Source organism: Puntigrus tetrazona, chromosome 2 (genome assembly GCF_018831695.1).
Source record: "Puntigrus tetrazona isolate hp1 chromosome 2, ASM1883169v1, whole genome shotgun sequence".
NCBI lineage: Eukaryota > Metazoa > Chordata > Actinopteri > Cypriniformes > Cyprinidae > Puntigrus > Puntigrus tetrazona.
Window position 1 is genome coordinate 11,431,963 of NC_056700.1, and position 14,477 is coordinate 11,446,439.

General features: G+C 39.4%; 2 protein-coding genes and 1 long non-coding RNA gene across 3 annotated transcripts; 1 reads left to right on the plus strand and 2 right to left on the minus strand.

Annotated features, from left to right (window-relative positions):
* Nucleotides 1–1,126: 1,126 nt before the first annotated feature.
* On the plus strand, nucleotides 1,127–6,755 carry angptl4 (angiopoietin-like 4). Its single transcript, XM_043217489.1, has 7 exons — nucleotides 1,127–1,734; nucleotides 2,358–2,468; nucleotides 2,567–2,660; nucleotides 4,609–4,722; nucleotides 4,891–4,986; nucleotides 5,266–5,544; nucleotides 5,639–6,755. The coding sequence occupies exons 1-7, from the start codon at nucleotides 1,228–1,230 to the stop codon at nucleotides 5,821–5,823; spliced, it is 1,386 nt and encodes a 461-aa protein (XP_043073424.1). The 5' UTR covers nucleotides 1,127–1,227; the 3' UTR covers nucleotides 5,824–6,755.
* A 1,284-nt stretch (nucleotides 6,756–8,039) lies between these two features.
* Nucleotides 8,040–8,937, minus strand: LOC122328878. Its single transcript, XR_006247844.1, has 3 exons — nucleotides 8,675–8,937; nucleotides 8,347–8,408; nucleotides 8,040–8,259 (listed from the first exon to the last, which is right to left on the minus strand). It is a non-coding gene; the product is annotated as an uncharacterized LOC122328878 (long non-coding RNA).
* A 90-nt stretch (nucleotides 8,938–9,027) lies between these two features.
* cnn2 (calponin 2) lies at nucleotides 9,028–13,148 on the minus strand. Its single transcript, XM_043220314.1, is given in 9 exon segments — nucleotides 9,028–10,426; nucleotides 10,428–10,595; nucleotides 11,113–11,259; nucleotides 11,399–11,515; nucleotides 11,606–11,743; nucleotides 11,931–11,997; nucleotides 12,098–12,197; nucleotides 12,200–12,218; nucleotides 12,937–13,148. Coding segments are annotated over 9 exon segments (918 nt in total). The 5' UTR covers nucleotides 12,997–13,148; the 3' UTR covers nucleotides 9,028–10,324.
* Nucleotides 13,149–14,477: the final 1,329 nt, after the last annotated feature.

Below are 14,477 nucleotides of genomic sequence, written 5' to 3' on the forward strand. Positions count from 1 at the left end.
TTCATTAAAAGTATTCATTAGTTTTAAAAGACAGCTTTCTGACCCCAAATATTTGAAGGATCGTGTACATAGTCATTCATATACGTCAGCTCCATCAAACATATTATTCCAGACGTGACTAACGTCACAAACAATCAAGTCCTGGCTTCTGCTCCACTTCTGATTACCCTTTCAAATCCTGTTTTGACCACGTCTGCAAAATGCGCTGTAAAACCAAGCAAATCTCTCTCTGAAAACCTGAAAAGCTCTGGAAAGCTGAAAGGCAAACTCTGTAGCACTTGTACTTTGATATCACTCCACTGGAATTAACACCAACTCCTTTGTATCACGAGACAAAAACAGCTAAAAACACATGAGTGTTGCTTTTCCATAGAGCAGACAAACTCTCTGGCATGACCTAAAGAGATATCTGAGTGTAGTCTTCAGAAACCTCGGGTGAATGCTGGCTTTCTGTGAGCGTGAACTTTCCCCTAATTCTCACACTGCTCTGTGGAACAGACCACCTCAGACCACAGCACTCAGCTGCAGCACGTTCACCTCGTCTCCACACAAAGCCTCTGGGACTTCACACTGGGAAAACCCCGGTGTCCATTCACACCAATTCCACTACATTCTCTCTCTAAGCTAACAGAATTTATTATGTATGTGGTTTTCTATGTAAAGCATTTTTTAGAAACGCCCGCTATTCGGACATTAAACAAGGCAGGGTGCACCAAAATCATTCACAGTTGATTCGTAAGATTTGATGTTCTTTACATCTCAATAGGCTCAGTAGGATTGTTTGTCGAAATTAGTGTAATTAAAACGTTATTATAAATGAAATCAATCAGCGAAACCACTTACTAAAAGTCAATATAAGTCTAAATACAAACATAAGAGTTGCTCAATATTAATCATTATTGTGAACCTACACTCAATTTTCATTAAAACATGAATTTTTTTTTTAAATGAACAGGCTTTCTGGTTGCAACCGGGTCCGTTCTTACATCATGGTCCACATTTGAAGCAAATATATGGTTAAGGGGGAGGAGGGTGAAACCTGAGCAGACTCACACACTCCCTCCAGATGGCCAACCAATCACAACAGGCTAGACGGCTCAGAAAGGGTATAAAAACAAGTTAGCCTTTCAGCCGCATGAGCCTGTGCTCTTGAGAATACTGCGACAGCTAACCGCTCTCTACTACAAGTTAGAATCAGCAGTCAACCACAGACACACAACAAGCAAGATGAAGGTACCACTGGCAAATCTGCTGTGCATCACAGTCTTGGCGAGCTCCGGGACGAGTTTCCCGCTGGAAAGGAGAGGAGCTGCCTCTGGAAAAGAGAAGAGAGTTCAGTATGCAGCGTGGGATGATGTTAATGTGCTAGCACATGGGTTGCTGCAGCTAGGTCAGGGTCTTAAAGAGCATGTGGACAAGACCAAAGGCCAGGTGAGAGACATCACCATCAAGATGAAGGTCTTCAACGTCACCATATCAGAGCTGAGCAAGCTGACACAGCGGCTTCAAGAAGACAGCGAGGCGTTGAAAGCAAAAGCCCAAAGTCTGGAGGAACGTGAGAACCTGGTCCTAAACGTGTCCATCGATCTGCGGGAGAAGACAGAAGAGCTGCTCCGAGACAGGAAGAAGGATCACGAGAGGATGAATAAGCTGGAAGAAAAAGTAGACGGCTTGATGCAAGGAGAAGGTTTGGAAGCTGCCAACGGCAACTACAGCGATGCCCGAACCATTCAGGTAAGAGTAAAACCTCATTGTATATGAAGAACACTGTCTAGGATTTTCACCGTAGGCTAACAACATATCTGTCTGACATGCACTGTAATGTTTAGTTATGCGTTTGCATATATTCGTCAAAATCATATTCTAAATACTTTAATTAACTAATCAAGATTTACTTAGATAGGTTTATGTGTTTTTTCCAATAGAAGAAGGGCACGCGAGCCACTCACGTGGGCGTGAACGCCGCTTCATAGCATGAACTCAGAGCCGTGTAGTACGTGCAAAGATAGCAGCTGTTCAGACAAAGAAAGTGACATAGCCTGCTGACCTCCAGGAAAGTTTGAAGTGTGTTGACATTGGCCCCTTGATAGACGTTTCAGAAAGAAGCCTTAAGCGTTTCGTGCGCACGCGGACGCAGCGGTTTGGTTTTTCGTTGTCTGCAACTTTGCGAGTTCGTGTTACTGTTACATAACGACGTAGATTAAAAAAAAAGCGCCGTGTGAAAGACCGGTTATACTGGAAAATAAAAACTTAATTGTCAACAACACCACGATTATCGTTGCGGTTCGCCGAGGTTTGGAAAAGGCCACGTTTTTAAGTGCGGATAAAGATTGACCGCAAATTATTTGTGATTTCAGTGGATGCTGGAGGCGCAAAATAAGCGCATCGATGAACTAGTCGAGCGCATCAAGCAACAGCAAGAAAAACTGGATAAACAAAATGTTCGCATTCGGACCCTCCAAAACCAGGTGAGAAAATACTCTATGAAATATAATGTAACTATGGATTAGTGTGGTAATAATACATTAAGTCTGCGACTGCAAACTTACCGATAATGTTCATGTAGATTCACATGAAGAGCGAGCGGTCTTCTCTGAAAAGGAAGGAGGATGATGTTCACCTGAACGCGAGCTCCTCTGAACAGCGAGATTCACCTGTTGGTGAGTCAGTTCATCATTCTGTTATATATATATATATATATATATATATATATATATATATATATATATATATATATATATATATATATATATATATATATATATAAATGTGTTGAAAATGTGTTTAGATTTGAGAAAAAATTAAAAAGTACAAAGAGACACAGAATGCTGGCTAGTCGTTCTATTCACATAATCAATCTGCCTTATTACAGTCTCAGATAACAACATCACGCGCACAAATATATAATCGCAAAAAAAAAAAAACTTTTGTACTTTTGTACTTTACCAAAAACATGCTGAGACTTGTGCCGCTTGTTTTGCTCCTTGTTATGTGCTGCGTAACGTTGATAAACATGTCCAGTTAGAAGAAGTATCATGAAAACATGTGGGAGATGTCCTATGGAAATAAGACCTTAACTTTTCAAACGTTTAACTATAAGGTGTTTACAAGTATTTTAATACAGAGGATTGGAAATTGAAACTCTATTTCAAAGCAGTGACTACCTCTAAGTAGGTGAAAGGTGAACCTAGCAGAAACACATGGGCCAGAACAGTCATCCAAAGCAACACAATAAAGCCTCTCATGGCGAGTTCTGACATCAGAGGGATCCAAAGAATGCTTAAAAAAAACAGTTTCACTGGATGCCTTCCAATTGTGTGAGAGTTCATCAGTCTTGGACCGTGTTAACTCAGGGTCACAAGCATGCAGAGATTTGTTTCAAATCTGGCCAAGAGCAAAGGGAGGGCTTATTTTTTCACATATAGTATATCCTGTACCTTAGATTAGATTTCCTGGCTCTAATCCAGTGAAAACCATGTACAGAGTGCATATTTTTGGACCATGAACTTTATACAGATTTTCTCTGTCGCGTGGAGATCGCTCCAAAAAATGCGTCATTTCTCTCAGAAACGTGCAACCTTTACCCTAGATCTGTCAGAGCCAGACTACCCCCCCTACCCCTACTCATCCACAAAGACCACCACTTTTATTGTAGTCAATGAGGAGTGTGCCAGACTAAAGACCACTTCACTTAAACCATATGCTTTGAGTCTTTTAAATCTGCTGCATTATTTGTAAGTGTATGTACGCATATACATACATACATACATACACACATACATACATACATACATATATATATATATATATATATATATATATATATATATATATGTATATATATACATACATACACAAGCACACACATATTTAAATGTTAATTTTTATATTTTATTGTCCGTTTATGTAGGGCATCCAATTTTTAATAGGATAGATAGTGCCAATTATTTATTTTGTTTTTGGCATCTGACTCACATCTCACATAGTCCCTTGAGGGCCTGTGCAGTTGCTCCTCAAATAGCAGCAGCCTCGGCATTCCCGGATCACTCGCTGCCCATGCATTGTGATGTCAGCAGAGGGGTGCTGTGCACGTGAAGCAGGCGTGGAGAGTTAGACTGGAGGGGGGCAGGGGGAAGGAATGCTTGTAGCTCTACTGAGGGAAGTCTCTGCTTGGGAACTAGGGGAAAGGTCATGTTTACACCCTCAATTGTTTCAGCCGGGTCAGAATTCACATGTGAAACTGCCTTTTGTTTGGCAGATGTTTGCCGCGCTTGTCTGAGAAATATATGTCAGTGTGTGTAGCATTACACCGAATGCTCTTTTGGACCAGTGTGACATTTGTTTAATAACAACACATCAGATGACTTGGACTATTGCCCCGGTGTTCAAAACAAACTCCATGTTGGCATTTGGGTTCTTGGGTGGCACGTTCAAGGTTCTGCGTTTGAGATAAGGTTTAGTTCACTATTAAACAATGTGTTAAACTTTTACCCTAGGCGTGTGAGCGATTTCCATTTTAGTGCCAACTTTAAAGTGTTTGTATACAAACTTGGGTGAAGGTCATTTGCAGACGTGTGAACATTTTTGTGGTGTTTTGGTGTCTTTCAGCTATGGCTTCTGACTGTCATGAGTTGTTCCTGAGGGGTGAGACCACAAGCGGGCTGTACACCATCCAGCCAAATGACTCAGAGTCCTTTGAGGTCTTCTGCGAAATGACACCCGGTAAGTGGCACAAACTTTCTGCCATTTTATCTCTCCATTTATCTCACATGTCCTCTTAAAAGAGCATCTTATCTTTGTTCATAACCCACACTGGAATTTGCCTTCCCATCCCCCAAAAAGTCACTCAGGACAGCTGTTAATCCTCTTGTTTTGTGCGTGTATCCACAGAAGGAGGATGGACTGTCATCCAGAGACGCCAAGATGGATCTGTAGACTTCGATCAACTTTGGCAGGCATACCAGACTGGCTTTGGGAGCCTAAATGGTAAGAATCCAATGTGAACTGATTTCGTTTTGCATGTGACCAACAATCTGCCAGTACACTTTGATTAAGGTGTAGAGATTTACCCACTAATAAGGGTTGTAGAGTGGCAGATTAAGGATAAGGGATCAGATCAATCCTGGCTAGAGAGGAAACATTTTCAAATCCTGAATCCCTAATACCCTTAAATGATTTAATTGCAGAGTGACTAAATCTCTTGACCTATTCCTAGACCAGAGTACACAGAGTCTCTTAAATGTCCCTCTTAAATGCTGCTTTCAGGTGAGTTCTGGCTTGGCCTGGAGAAGATCCATTCTGTGTCCAAGGGCGGCAACTACATCCTCAAGGTGCAGTTCTCCGACTGGCGGGATGAAGTTCAAACCATCAACTACCCTTTCCACCTGAACGGCGAGGAGAGCAACTATTCCTTGCGCATTCTTGGGGGTCCCGCCGGGAACCTGGAAAGCTCTCTGTCCACCGAAACATCTGGAGTGCCCTTCTCCACCCGCGACAAAGACAACGACCAGAAGAATGACCTCAACTGTGCCAAACAGCTATCAGGTAACATCATGATGCCATGGGCTATAAAAGAGATTTTTTTTTTTCATATGGGTGATTCTGTGGTTCTAATTGGTTTGTAAATTTGACTTTCCAGGTGGTTGGTGGTTTAGCAATTGCGGTCGCTCAAACCTGAACGGCAAGTATTTTGTTACTCCTGCACCAAAGCAAAGGCACCAGAGAAAGCAAGGAGTCTTCTGGAAGACCTGGCGTGGCCGCTACTACCCGCTGAAAACCACCACCATGATGATTGCACCCGCCGAGATCGAGAACAAGTCATAGAGGACCTTTGCTGAGATCTTAACCAATGATATTAGTGGAGAAACCACCATTCGTAACCTGCCAAAATAACGTGTCGGTGCTGAAAAGGTCTAAAGCTCTTTTAGGAGTGTCTTTGTTAGAACAGACAAAGTCTGAATCATGAATGTGGTGGACACTCAAATCCCAGTCTGCACAAAAATAGGCTCTTTTATTTAGAACTAAATGTGCCTGGAGCTCTGCAAGCAGCAGCATGTTTTATATGGTGCAGGCCACTGTAAGGATCTGCTACATGTTTAGACAAATCTGGCACGGTGACGTCAAAAGACCTTATGGTTAAGCGCCATCGCAAGCACTTTCCGAAGCTAAAAAGCTTGGGGAAGAAATGAACCTTGCCACTAAAATATGGACCAAATAAGCTATGTAAGCTTGAGCCAGTACTTTTGAGAATGCTTATTGTAAAGGCACTGTTTATCTTAAGGCATTATTCACAGACATGCATTAGTAGATCTGCAGAAGTTCATTGACTGTCAATTCATTTCAGATTCATCTAAATGTGGAAGTTTTTTTTTCTGGTACGCACATGCTGTTTTCCAAAGGCTTAAACGATCTGAGACTACTTGTGTATTTTCCTGTTTTGAAATCAAACGAGGAGTTCCTGTGGAGATTTATTTTCTCAGTCACATTGACTGCCTTTATATGTCTGTAGCTGTCACTTATATGTAAATAACAGAAATATACACTTTCTTTGTAGCGTTACAGCTGTATCCTGCCAACTTTAAAAGGTCATGTTCTGATTTCCATATTATTTAAATGTTGTACAAAAAAAATCATTATGTATTTCTTTATCTTTTTGCTTATAATTTATGTTTTCCAAAAAGTAAAGCGTTTTGCTATTGTTTTTATAAAAGATGTTTGGTCTTGAAGTGACCAATAAAGATTTTATTTAAAAAAAATGTCAAGTGTCAGTGAAGTTCTTGCATTAAACACAAACACAATGCAAAGGAAATGACCTTGTTTAGATCAGTATGGAGTGTCAAGCAGACATTTGCAGCTCTTTTCAGACCTGAGGGTTTAGTGCATCTACATGCCTGAGAGACGGCAGGTGATGCTGGAATGTCCTGACGGTGCTCGAGCTTGCTCAGTGCCCTAGAGACAAGAAACATGATAACTAATACAATCGAGCAGATGGCTGCAAATACACGTATCAGTCATGCATACAGCGGACCTGCTGTTACTTTTTAATATTAACAGTGAAAAGTTTTTTAGTTTGAATTAAAGTAAAATGGCTCTGTCCTTGAATGTTCCCGTAGGAGTGGTGCCATATGGTCTTAACCACACGTGAACCTTACTTAACGGAAATCAGCTTATTCTTCTGACTTGACTTTAAGTACAGTTGTATTGGCTTCCGAGTGTCACACTCAATGTTTCACACCTGAGAGAAGTTCTTAACTTGCCAAATCGTCACTAATGTGCTTTCAGTTACTTACTTCCAGATGAGTTTAGTGTATTTAACAGTCAAACGCTTTTACGGTTTAAGAGAAGAACACCTGTCTAATCAGACTTGTGTGCAGATAAAGAGAAGCAAACTGAAATTTGCTCAGGGTCCACACGTGAAATCCTGCTTTATAATAATGGCGGATGCTTTTGGTCTGACTTAAAGGCAACAAGATAGTACACTTTATTTGGACAAAGGCTCAAATGTCAAGTGGTTCTGACATTATGAAACAAGCTCACTGCATGTAGTTCCTTCATGTATAGCAAAGTTATTAAGTACAGTACAGTCAACTGAAAACTAGGCCACTGCACAAACATAAAGACATGTTTCATTATATAACAGCCATTATGGTTCTTAAAGCTTCATTCAACATTGAGTCATTCTTCCTATTAATGTATTGTTGCTATATTAAAAACCACTGGAGCAGAATATTACAAAAAAAAAAAAAAAGAAACAACCATAAAAAATATTATTCAGTTATAGGACACCTTTAATTATCGTTAATCCTGATGACCACTAACCCTTTGCTGTTTTGTATTTCACTGAAAGCCATTGTACAATGGGCTACCAACATCCGATTTAGAAGCATTTGGGGTTAAATAATACAAACATTTTGCCATACGGCTTGCTTTCTTTTGTGGAACACAAAACACATTTTGAGAAATGGCTGAGGGTTTTAACCAATGCCATGGACGTCCACGATAACCAAACCTGTTTGGTTCTAAACATTCTTCAAAATACTTATTTTTCGTTCCACAGAAGTGTAAGAAAGTCTACATGCTACACGTGTGGTATAATGTTTGCGTTTATATCGTCTGTATGACAGGTTGAGCTTCTACCTGCCTTAACAGGAGTCGTGAAGATAAATCATTGGGGAGCTTCAGAAGGCGAGCGTCGTGACAACACGGAATGCAGCATTTCATTAACAAGAAGACATTCGTTTAGACGAACTCACTGCAGACCTGTTTGAGAAGAGACGCAAGCGAGGCGTTAAAAGTACAAATCTGTACACGTGACGGCAAAGTGAAGCTGTAAAAACAAATTGCAACCTCAAGCAGCAAAAACTGGACCGAACTGGAGAAGCCGGAGAGATCTTGTCAAGCAGCGCCACCTGGTGGAAGCGAAGAACGCAACATCGTAATATTGACAGGAGTTTGCGGTAAAATATATTTAATATATTGATAACACGTATAATTTTTAGCCTTAGAACCATTTTACAAGCCCTCTATTACAAGGTAACCCCTGCTCTCTTTGGACACCTTTCACAGAGGCGTTGTTAAACAGAAAAGTGAAGAAGTGAAATATTAAATTATTCACATATGTAATATTGTTTATCAAATAAAATATGAACTTTATAGGTACTTTATAATAGCTTACCTAGTAAGGGGTATTTTCTCGCACTCATTACCAGATGATGGCAGAATTTCACAGGTACTTTTAGACGAGTCCCCTCTTACTCAAATCCAAAGATTATGCTATACCACTAGAAAAAAAAAGTCCCTTCTCCAGTGTCCCAGTATGCACTAATCCAGAAATACTCAGCTGACTCAGCACTGCTTGATCATTTGACTGTCTGGAGAGTTGATTACGGATCCAGGATTGAGAAATTTGGTTTTTGGTTTCAGAGATTGCAAATGTTCCTCTTGCACAGGACTGAAATCAGCGTGCTTGCTTGGTTTCGTTTTCAGAGAACAAAAGCTTGTAAATTGAATGAATCATGACGACAGTAATGTTGTTCAACATCTTTTATTCTGAACCCAGTCTTTACTACATCCATTTAACCATCTTATTCTAAAAAGAGAAGTAAAAAACACAAAACAAGTGTAAAAGCATATACAGAAATCAATTTAAGTGATTTTTCTGAGCAGACGTAAAATTTCCAACGTCTAGTACAAAGGGTCATTTGGAATGAGAACAAATACTGTGGAAAAAAAGTAGTGAATCCAGTTCCTAATTTGGAATGTTCAAGGCTCACAATGTTATACTTCAATTTCCTTTCACAATACTATAATCCAAAGAAAACAAGACAAGCTCCAGTTGTTCTGGCTAGGCGGACTGTAAAGTATTTGATGAGAATATGGAACACAAACACAAAGATGAACTCTTTAAAACACATTACAGATTGCCTGTGCGACAGTAAAGTGTATTATAAAAAAAACCACATTCATCTCCTCTAATCAAGTGAGGAAGTATAATATTTATCAAAAGAAATTACAAAAAAGCTGCTGAAATGATAGATGAACCCTTCCTTTTTGTGCATGTCAAGAATGTGCTCTCAACCTTCCAGCCTAAAAACACAGTAACAATATCACTGGGGGGAAAAAAAAGCTCTTGAATTAACACAAATGCACCACATAACTGCAGTAACTCCTCATTACTCTAACTTTGTATCTTTCAACTGTAACAGCAAATATTCACCTTCACATGCTCAACTGACAAGAAAAAGTGATTTTAAACCCCTGAGCATGTTCAAATATTCAAACAATGAATCAGGCTCACAAAACGCTCATTCTCGTATATACTTAATATCAAATTTCTTCACAACAGCTTGATTAAAAAGGAAAAAAAAAATAAAATTTGGGATTATGTGAATAACTTTACAATAACCCCCGTCACACTTATTTAACATCTAAGAAGAGATCAGCATTTTCACCGAAAATTAAAAACAAAACGATAATAAAAACTACATTAAACTAAACAACTAAAGCAAATACTAAATATTATTATAGTGGTTGTGCAATTACATGACTGTCACTTTAACCATATAAAAATACAAGTATCATCAATACACATAACACTTAACTGATATGTTCTGTAGGGCTCTCGCTTCAAATGAATAAAACAAATGTTTATAAAAAGAAGACGTTTACATTTAAAAACATGAGTGATATGTTTCACGTTGGTCACTTTCACCACTATCCGACAGATGGCACGCTTACTGTGGTGCAATGGAATGTTTTGGGTCTTTTGTTTACAAGGAAGTATTAACTTCCTTTAGCTTCTTTTTGAGACCTGCGATTGGTTGATTCAGTAATCTTGCCCGTCATCCTGATAACCCTGGTAGCCCTCGTCCTGGTAATCCGTGTAGCCGGTGTCAGCTTCTCCGCTTGCGCCGGGTGCACCTTTGGGGGCAGTATTTGGCGTCATAGATCTGACGGCCAAGCCCGAAATTCTGCCCGCTCTGGTTGGCGCCTTGAGCGTAGCCCATTTGCAGAGACATTGTAGAGTTGTCACACTTGTCAGTGCCTAACTTCTGGTCATAGATGGCACGACGGGTTCCTGGAGCGGTCATACCAGACTACACCAAACAGAGGAGAATTATTCAATATTACTCATACCACCAAATATTAATTTCAGCTTTATTTCAATTAGATAAAACTTAGTGTTTAATTAAATGATAAATGAAAACACTGATACAAATGAGATCGGAAGAAAAAGTGCAATATAATAGTGTATTTTTATTTTTATTTTTTTAAATACTCTATTTAGCTTTGAATTTCCATTACTTCAGAATCAAATTTTAGCAATGTTAATACTTCAGCTTAAATAAGTGTATTTTGGTTTAGTTCAGTAATGGTTCAAATAATTTTTTTTTTTTTGTATGCCAGTCTAATAGTCTGTTTTAAAAAGTTTTTTTTCTCACTTATTAGCTTTAGTACTTCAAACATGTTTAAACAATGTTTTTCCCATATATATATATATATATATATATTTATTTATTTATTTTTGAGCACAACTTGGTTTTAGTTTCAGTTACCAATAACCCCACTAATCAGAATGAGTAAGCCGTATCACAGGAGGAGGGTGGTACTTACTTGGCTAGCCCCCTTGTTAGTGCCCATCTGCAGACTGATGGTTGAATGGTCCATTGGTGGCAAAATGTGTGACTTGGGATCATACAGGTGTCTTCTGGTGCCATAGGCATTCATTCCAGCTTGACTTGCACATTTATTCGTTCCCATCTATTAAAAGACATGCAAGTGAGCTACAAACACTTCAGGTTGAACCAAATCAGTTCTGCATTACAAATTGGAAATAACCGTGACCCATATTCAGAGAGTTTAAAATAATTACAGATACTCGGTCAAAGTTTTCTTAGACCTGTAATCCAATGACACATTGTCCGGCTTTCATTTTCTCCTCGTCAAACGCCCTCTCCTGTCTTTCTGCATACTTCACTCCAATGTCTACATTTGAGTGGATGCCCTTGGTTTTAGCCTGTAAACACAGAGAGAATCTATAATTACAGACTGAAATGTCACAGTTAGGCTGTCCTCCTTTGAAATTACACGATTCAAAGGAGCTTACCATGCCAGCAAGAGCCAGGAGGGTAGTCTGAACCTGTGTCATGTTTCCATTCTCAAAGAGATCATTGGCTTCAAAAATATCATGAGGCTTGAGTCCGTAGGTGGTGATCGCTTTAATGAAGTTGGTCAGGTTCTCCAACTGCAACAGAATGAAACAGACAAAGCATAACCTTCTAGACAATCTTATCAGCAGTTTATGTGAACACAAACAACCGTGCAAAAAAAAAAAAAAAAAAAAAAAAGAAAAAAAGAAAAGTTCAATGCCTCTAGCTTTTCTAAAACGCTCAAAAATAAACATTTAAGAGAAGTGGAAACGGTCGAAACACCTGATGCCAGTTTTGCGATGATTGGTTGATCTTTTTCACAGACCCAGGCTGAAGTTTGTTTACCAGCCTTTAAGCAAACAAATCAAGACCTCAAGGTTACGCAAGGTCATGTTGTGAAATTACCTTTGAAAAGACAATGGGGGGGCATCACTGAAACACAAACTTACTCGCAGAGAATGACGCCGTTTTTTAACCCTTTCTGAAAGTCATCTCCAATTGAGCGCCCGGTGATGCCCTCAATCCAAATCCGTAACTCTTCCTCCTTCTGGGGTCATATTTCTGTGCAATCTTGTGAAACAATAAAGACGGCACTGATTAATAAAAATCACACTGCAGTCAGACAATACAGCTCCATGCTCATCACTTCAAGAAACACACAAGATCTGCTCGATCGTTTCTTCAATGCCCCACGATACATAAAGAAGACACATAAGTGAGTGATATAAATTACATTTACGACTTGAAATATAGTCAAACAGCCAAATAAGGAAATCAAAGGCCTATCTGAGGCTATAAATCTGTCCGTCTAGTTAACGTCAATACTGCTAACTGATACTAGAGTGCTAAAATCACAACCACTATCAGGAAGAGGAATGTGAGCCAACAGCAGCTTTATTGTGAGCGCAAGCCGTGTGTTTTTCAGGCCAGATCACAATGACATGTTTGAGCACTGGAGGCAACGCCCCAAGAGTTCTTAGAACTTTCTTTGCCGTTTCCGCGACTTCTGTTGCGTTTTGCTAGCTTTGCCTTGACAGCTAGTTGCGTCAAATGAGACACAGCAATATGCGTTACATGAAGCACGAATGATATTAAATCTTGTATCGCAACACGTGTGTTACATGTTAACACTACGGGAAGTTTAAGAAACATTTGTTGATACAATGTTGTTGTTTTTTTGTTTTTTTTAACTTTCACCAGAACTAGAAGAAACCATTTCTATTGCATAAGAGCCAAACACGGCAAACCACGACCGTTTTAAAACTAGTTTGTTAATTATTCCACGTACCTTGCTTTTGACTTCCGCTGAAAAGCCGTAGGCTGGACCTCTGTTGAACTGCGAAGACATTGTGTCAGCTACAAGAGCAGCCAAAGTTGCAAAATAGATGGTCGGGAACCGAAAGAAAGGCGTCGGATAAAGTTTGATAGTTTTGTCTGCTTTACTAATTTAGCCTAAGTAGATCCAGAACTTCCCTTCTGTTACCTCGACACCAATGAGGAGGCGCGCTCGCTGCAGACTCCGCCCCCTTTTTTCCTTCTTGGCCCTGATTGATATCAAAAACTCCATATATGGCACTAAAGTACCAAATTCCTTTACAATGGGAGTATCCCTGTGTCCATCCTGGTATTCCAGACTCACGCGGTAGCTGAGGAATGAGTCACCTCTGGGAATAAGGCAGGCTACTGAATGATGTCACTAGCATTCATAAAATATTTCTCTGAAATGCTGAGGAAGCAACGCAGGACTGGAATACAGGGCTTGGCCATTCAGATGTCAATGAGTTTATCTTCATCAGAGTTTTGCGTTACACCACTTGCTCGCCAGTGAACCCTTTTGAGTCCAAACAGCTGATAAAAACATCACAGTAAGCCACAAGTCTTATCAATCCTTCAGTAAATGTTCTGCGAAGTGACAACTGTTTGTAAAAAGGCCATTCCCCGTTGCAATCTCACATCCAAATGTACCCGATATATTTGTTTAGGACTTTACTGGACAGGTTCTTGCTAAGTTGTGCTTGATCTGTGCATATTTCTCTCCCGATTCAAAGGAACTTTTCCAAAACAGAAAGCAAAATTAGGATTGGTGAAAGTGGCTAGTTAAAAACATCTATAAACACGTAGCTTTGGATTTCACAAGACTGTATTTTAACGGATTACTTATGGATTACCGTGACGCTTCATTGATGTGATGTAATGCTGAATTACAAATTTACATTAGAAACTCATCCACATTTTAACGTGTTAACGATTCTTTAAAATGTTGACTGTTCGTGCAAGACAGATAAAACTAATGATCATCTTTGGTATGAAACTTGGTGTAAGGAGCTATTCAAACAACGCATTTTTACAATGTTACTTCAAGTGCAAGATGCTGCAAAATGCTCAAGCAAACAGTTTTTACAGTAAAAATGTGTTCTGCTAAATGAGGTCCAGTGTTGTTTTGAAGCACACTGATTTAAGAAAAAAACAACAACATCTAAACATTCCTCAAATTTCGGTAGGGTGCAGCAGAAGAAGGTCAACCATTCAGGTTAGGAATGACATGAGTAAACAACATAATTTTCATTCTGGGTGAACTTTCCCTTTAAGACTAGGTTAAGTATGCACGTACACTACAACCATTTTTGGTTAGCTTCAGTTAAAGGGGGTTTCCACGACACACCATGCTAGCAACCTGACTGCAACACTTAGACACAAATAGCATAAGTAACAACACTACAAAAAAAACAAAAAAAAACCCACACACACACAATATACATATATATATATTTTTCCTCTCATGAACAAAGCATTTTTAGGACAAGTAACCTTAACGGAAGAAAGGGTACC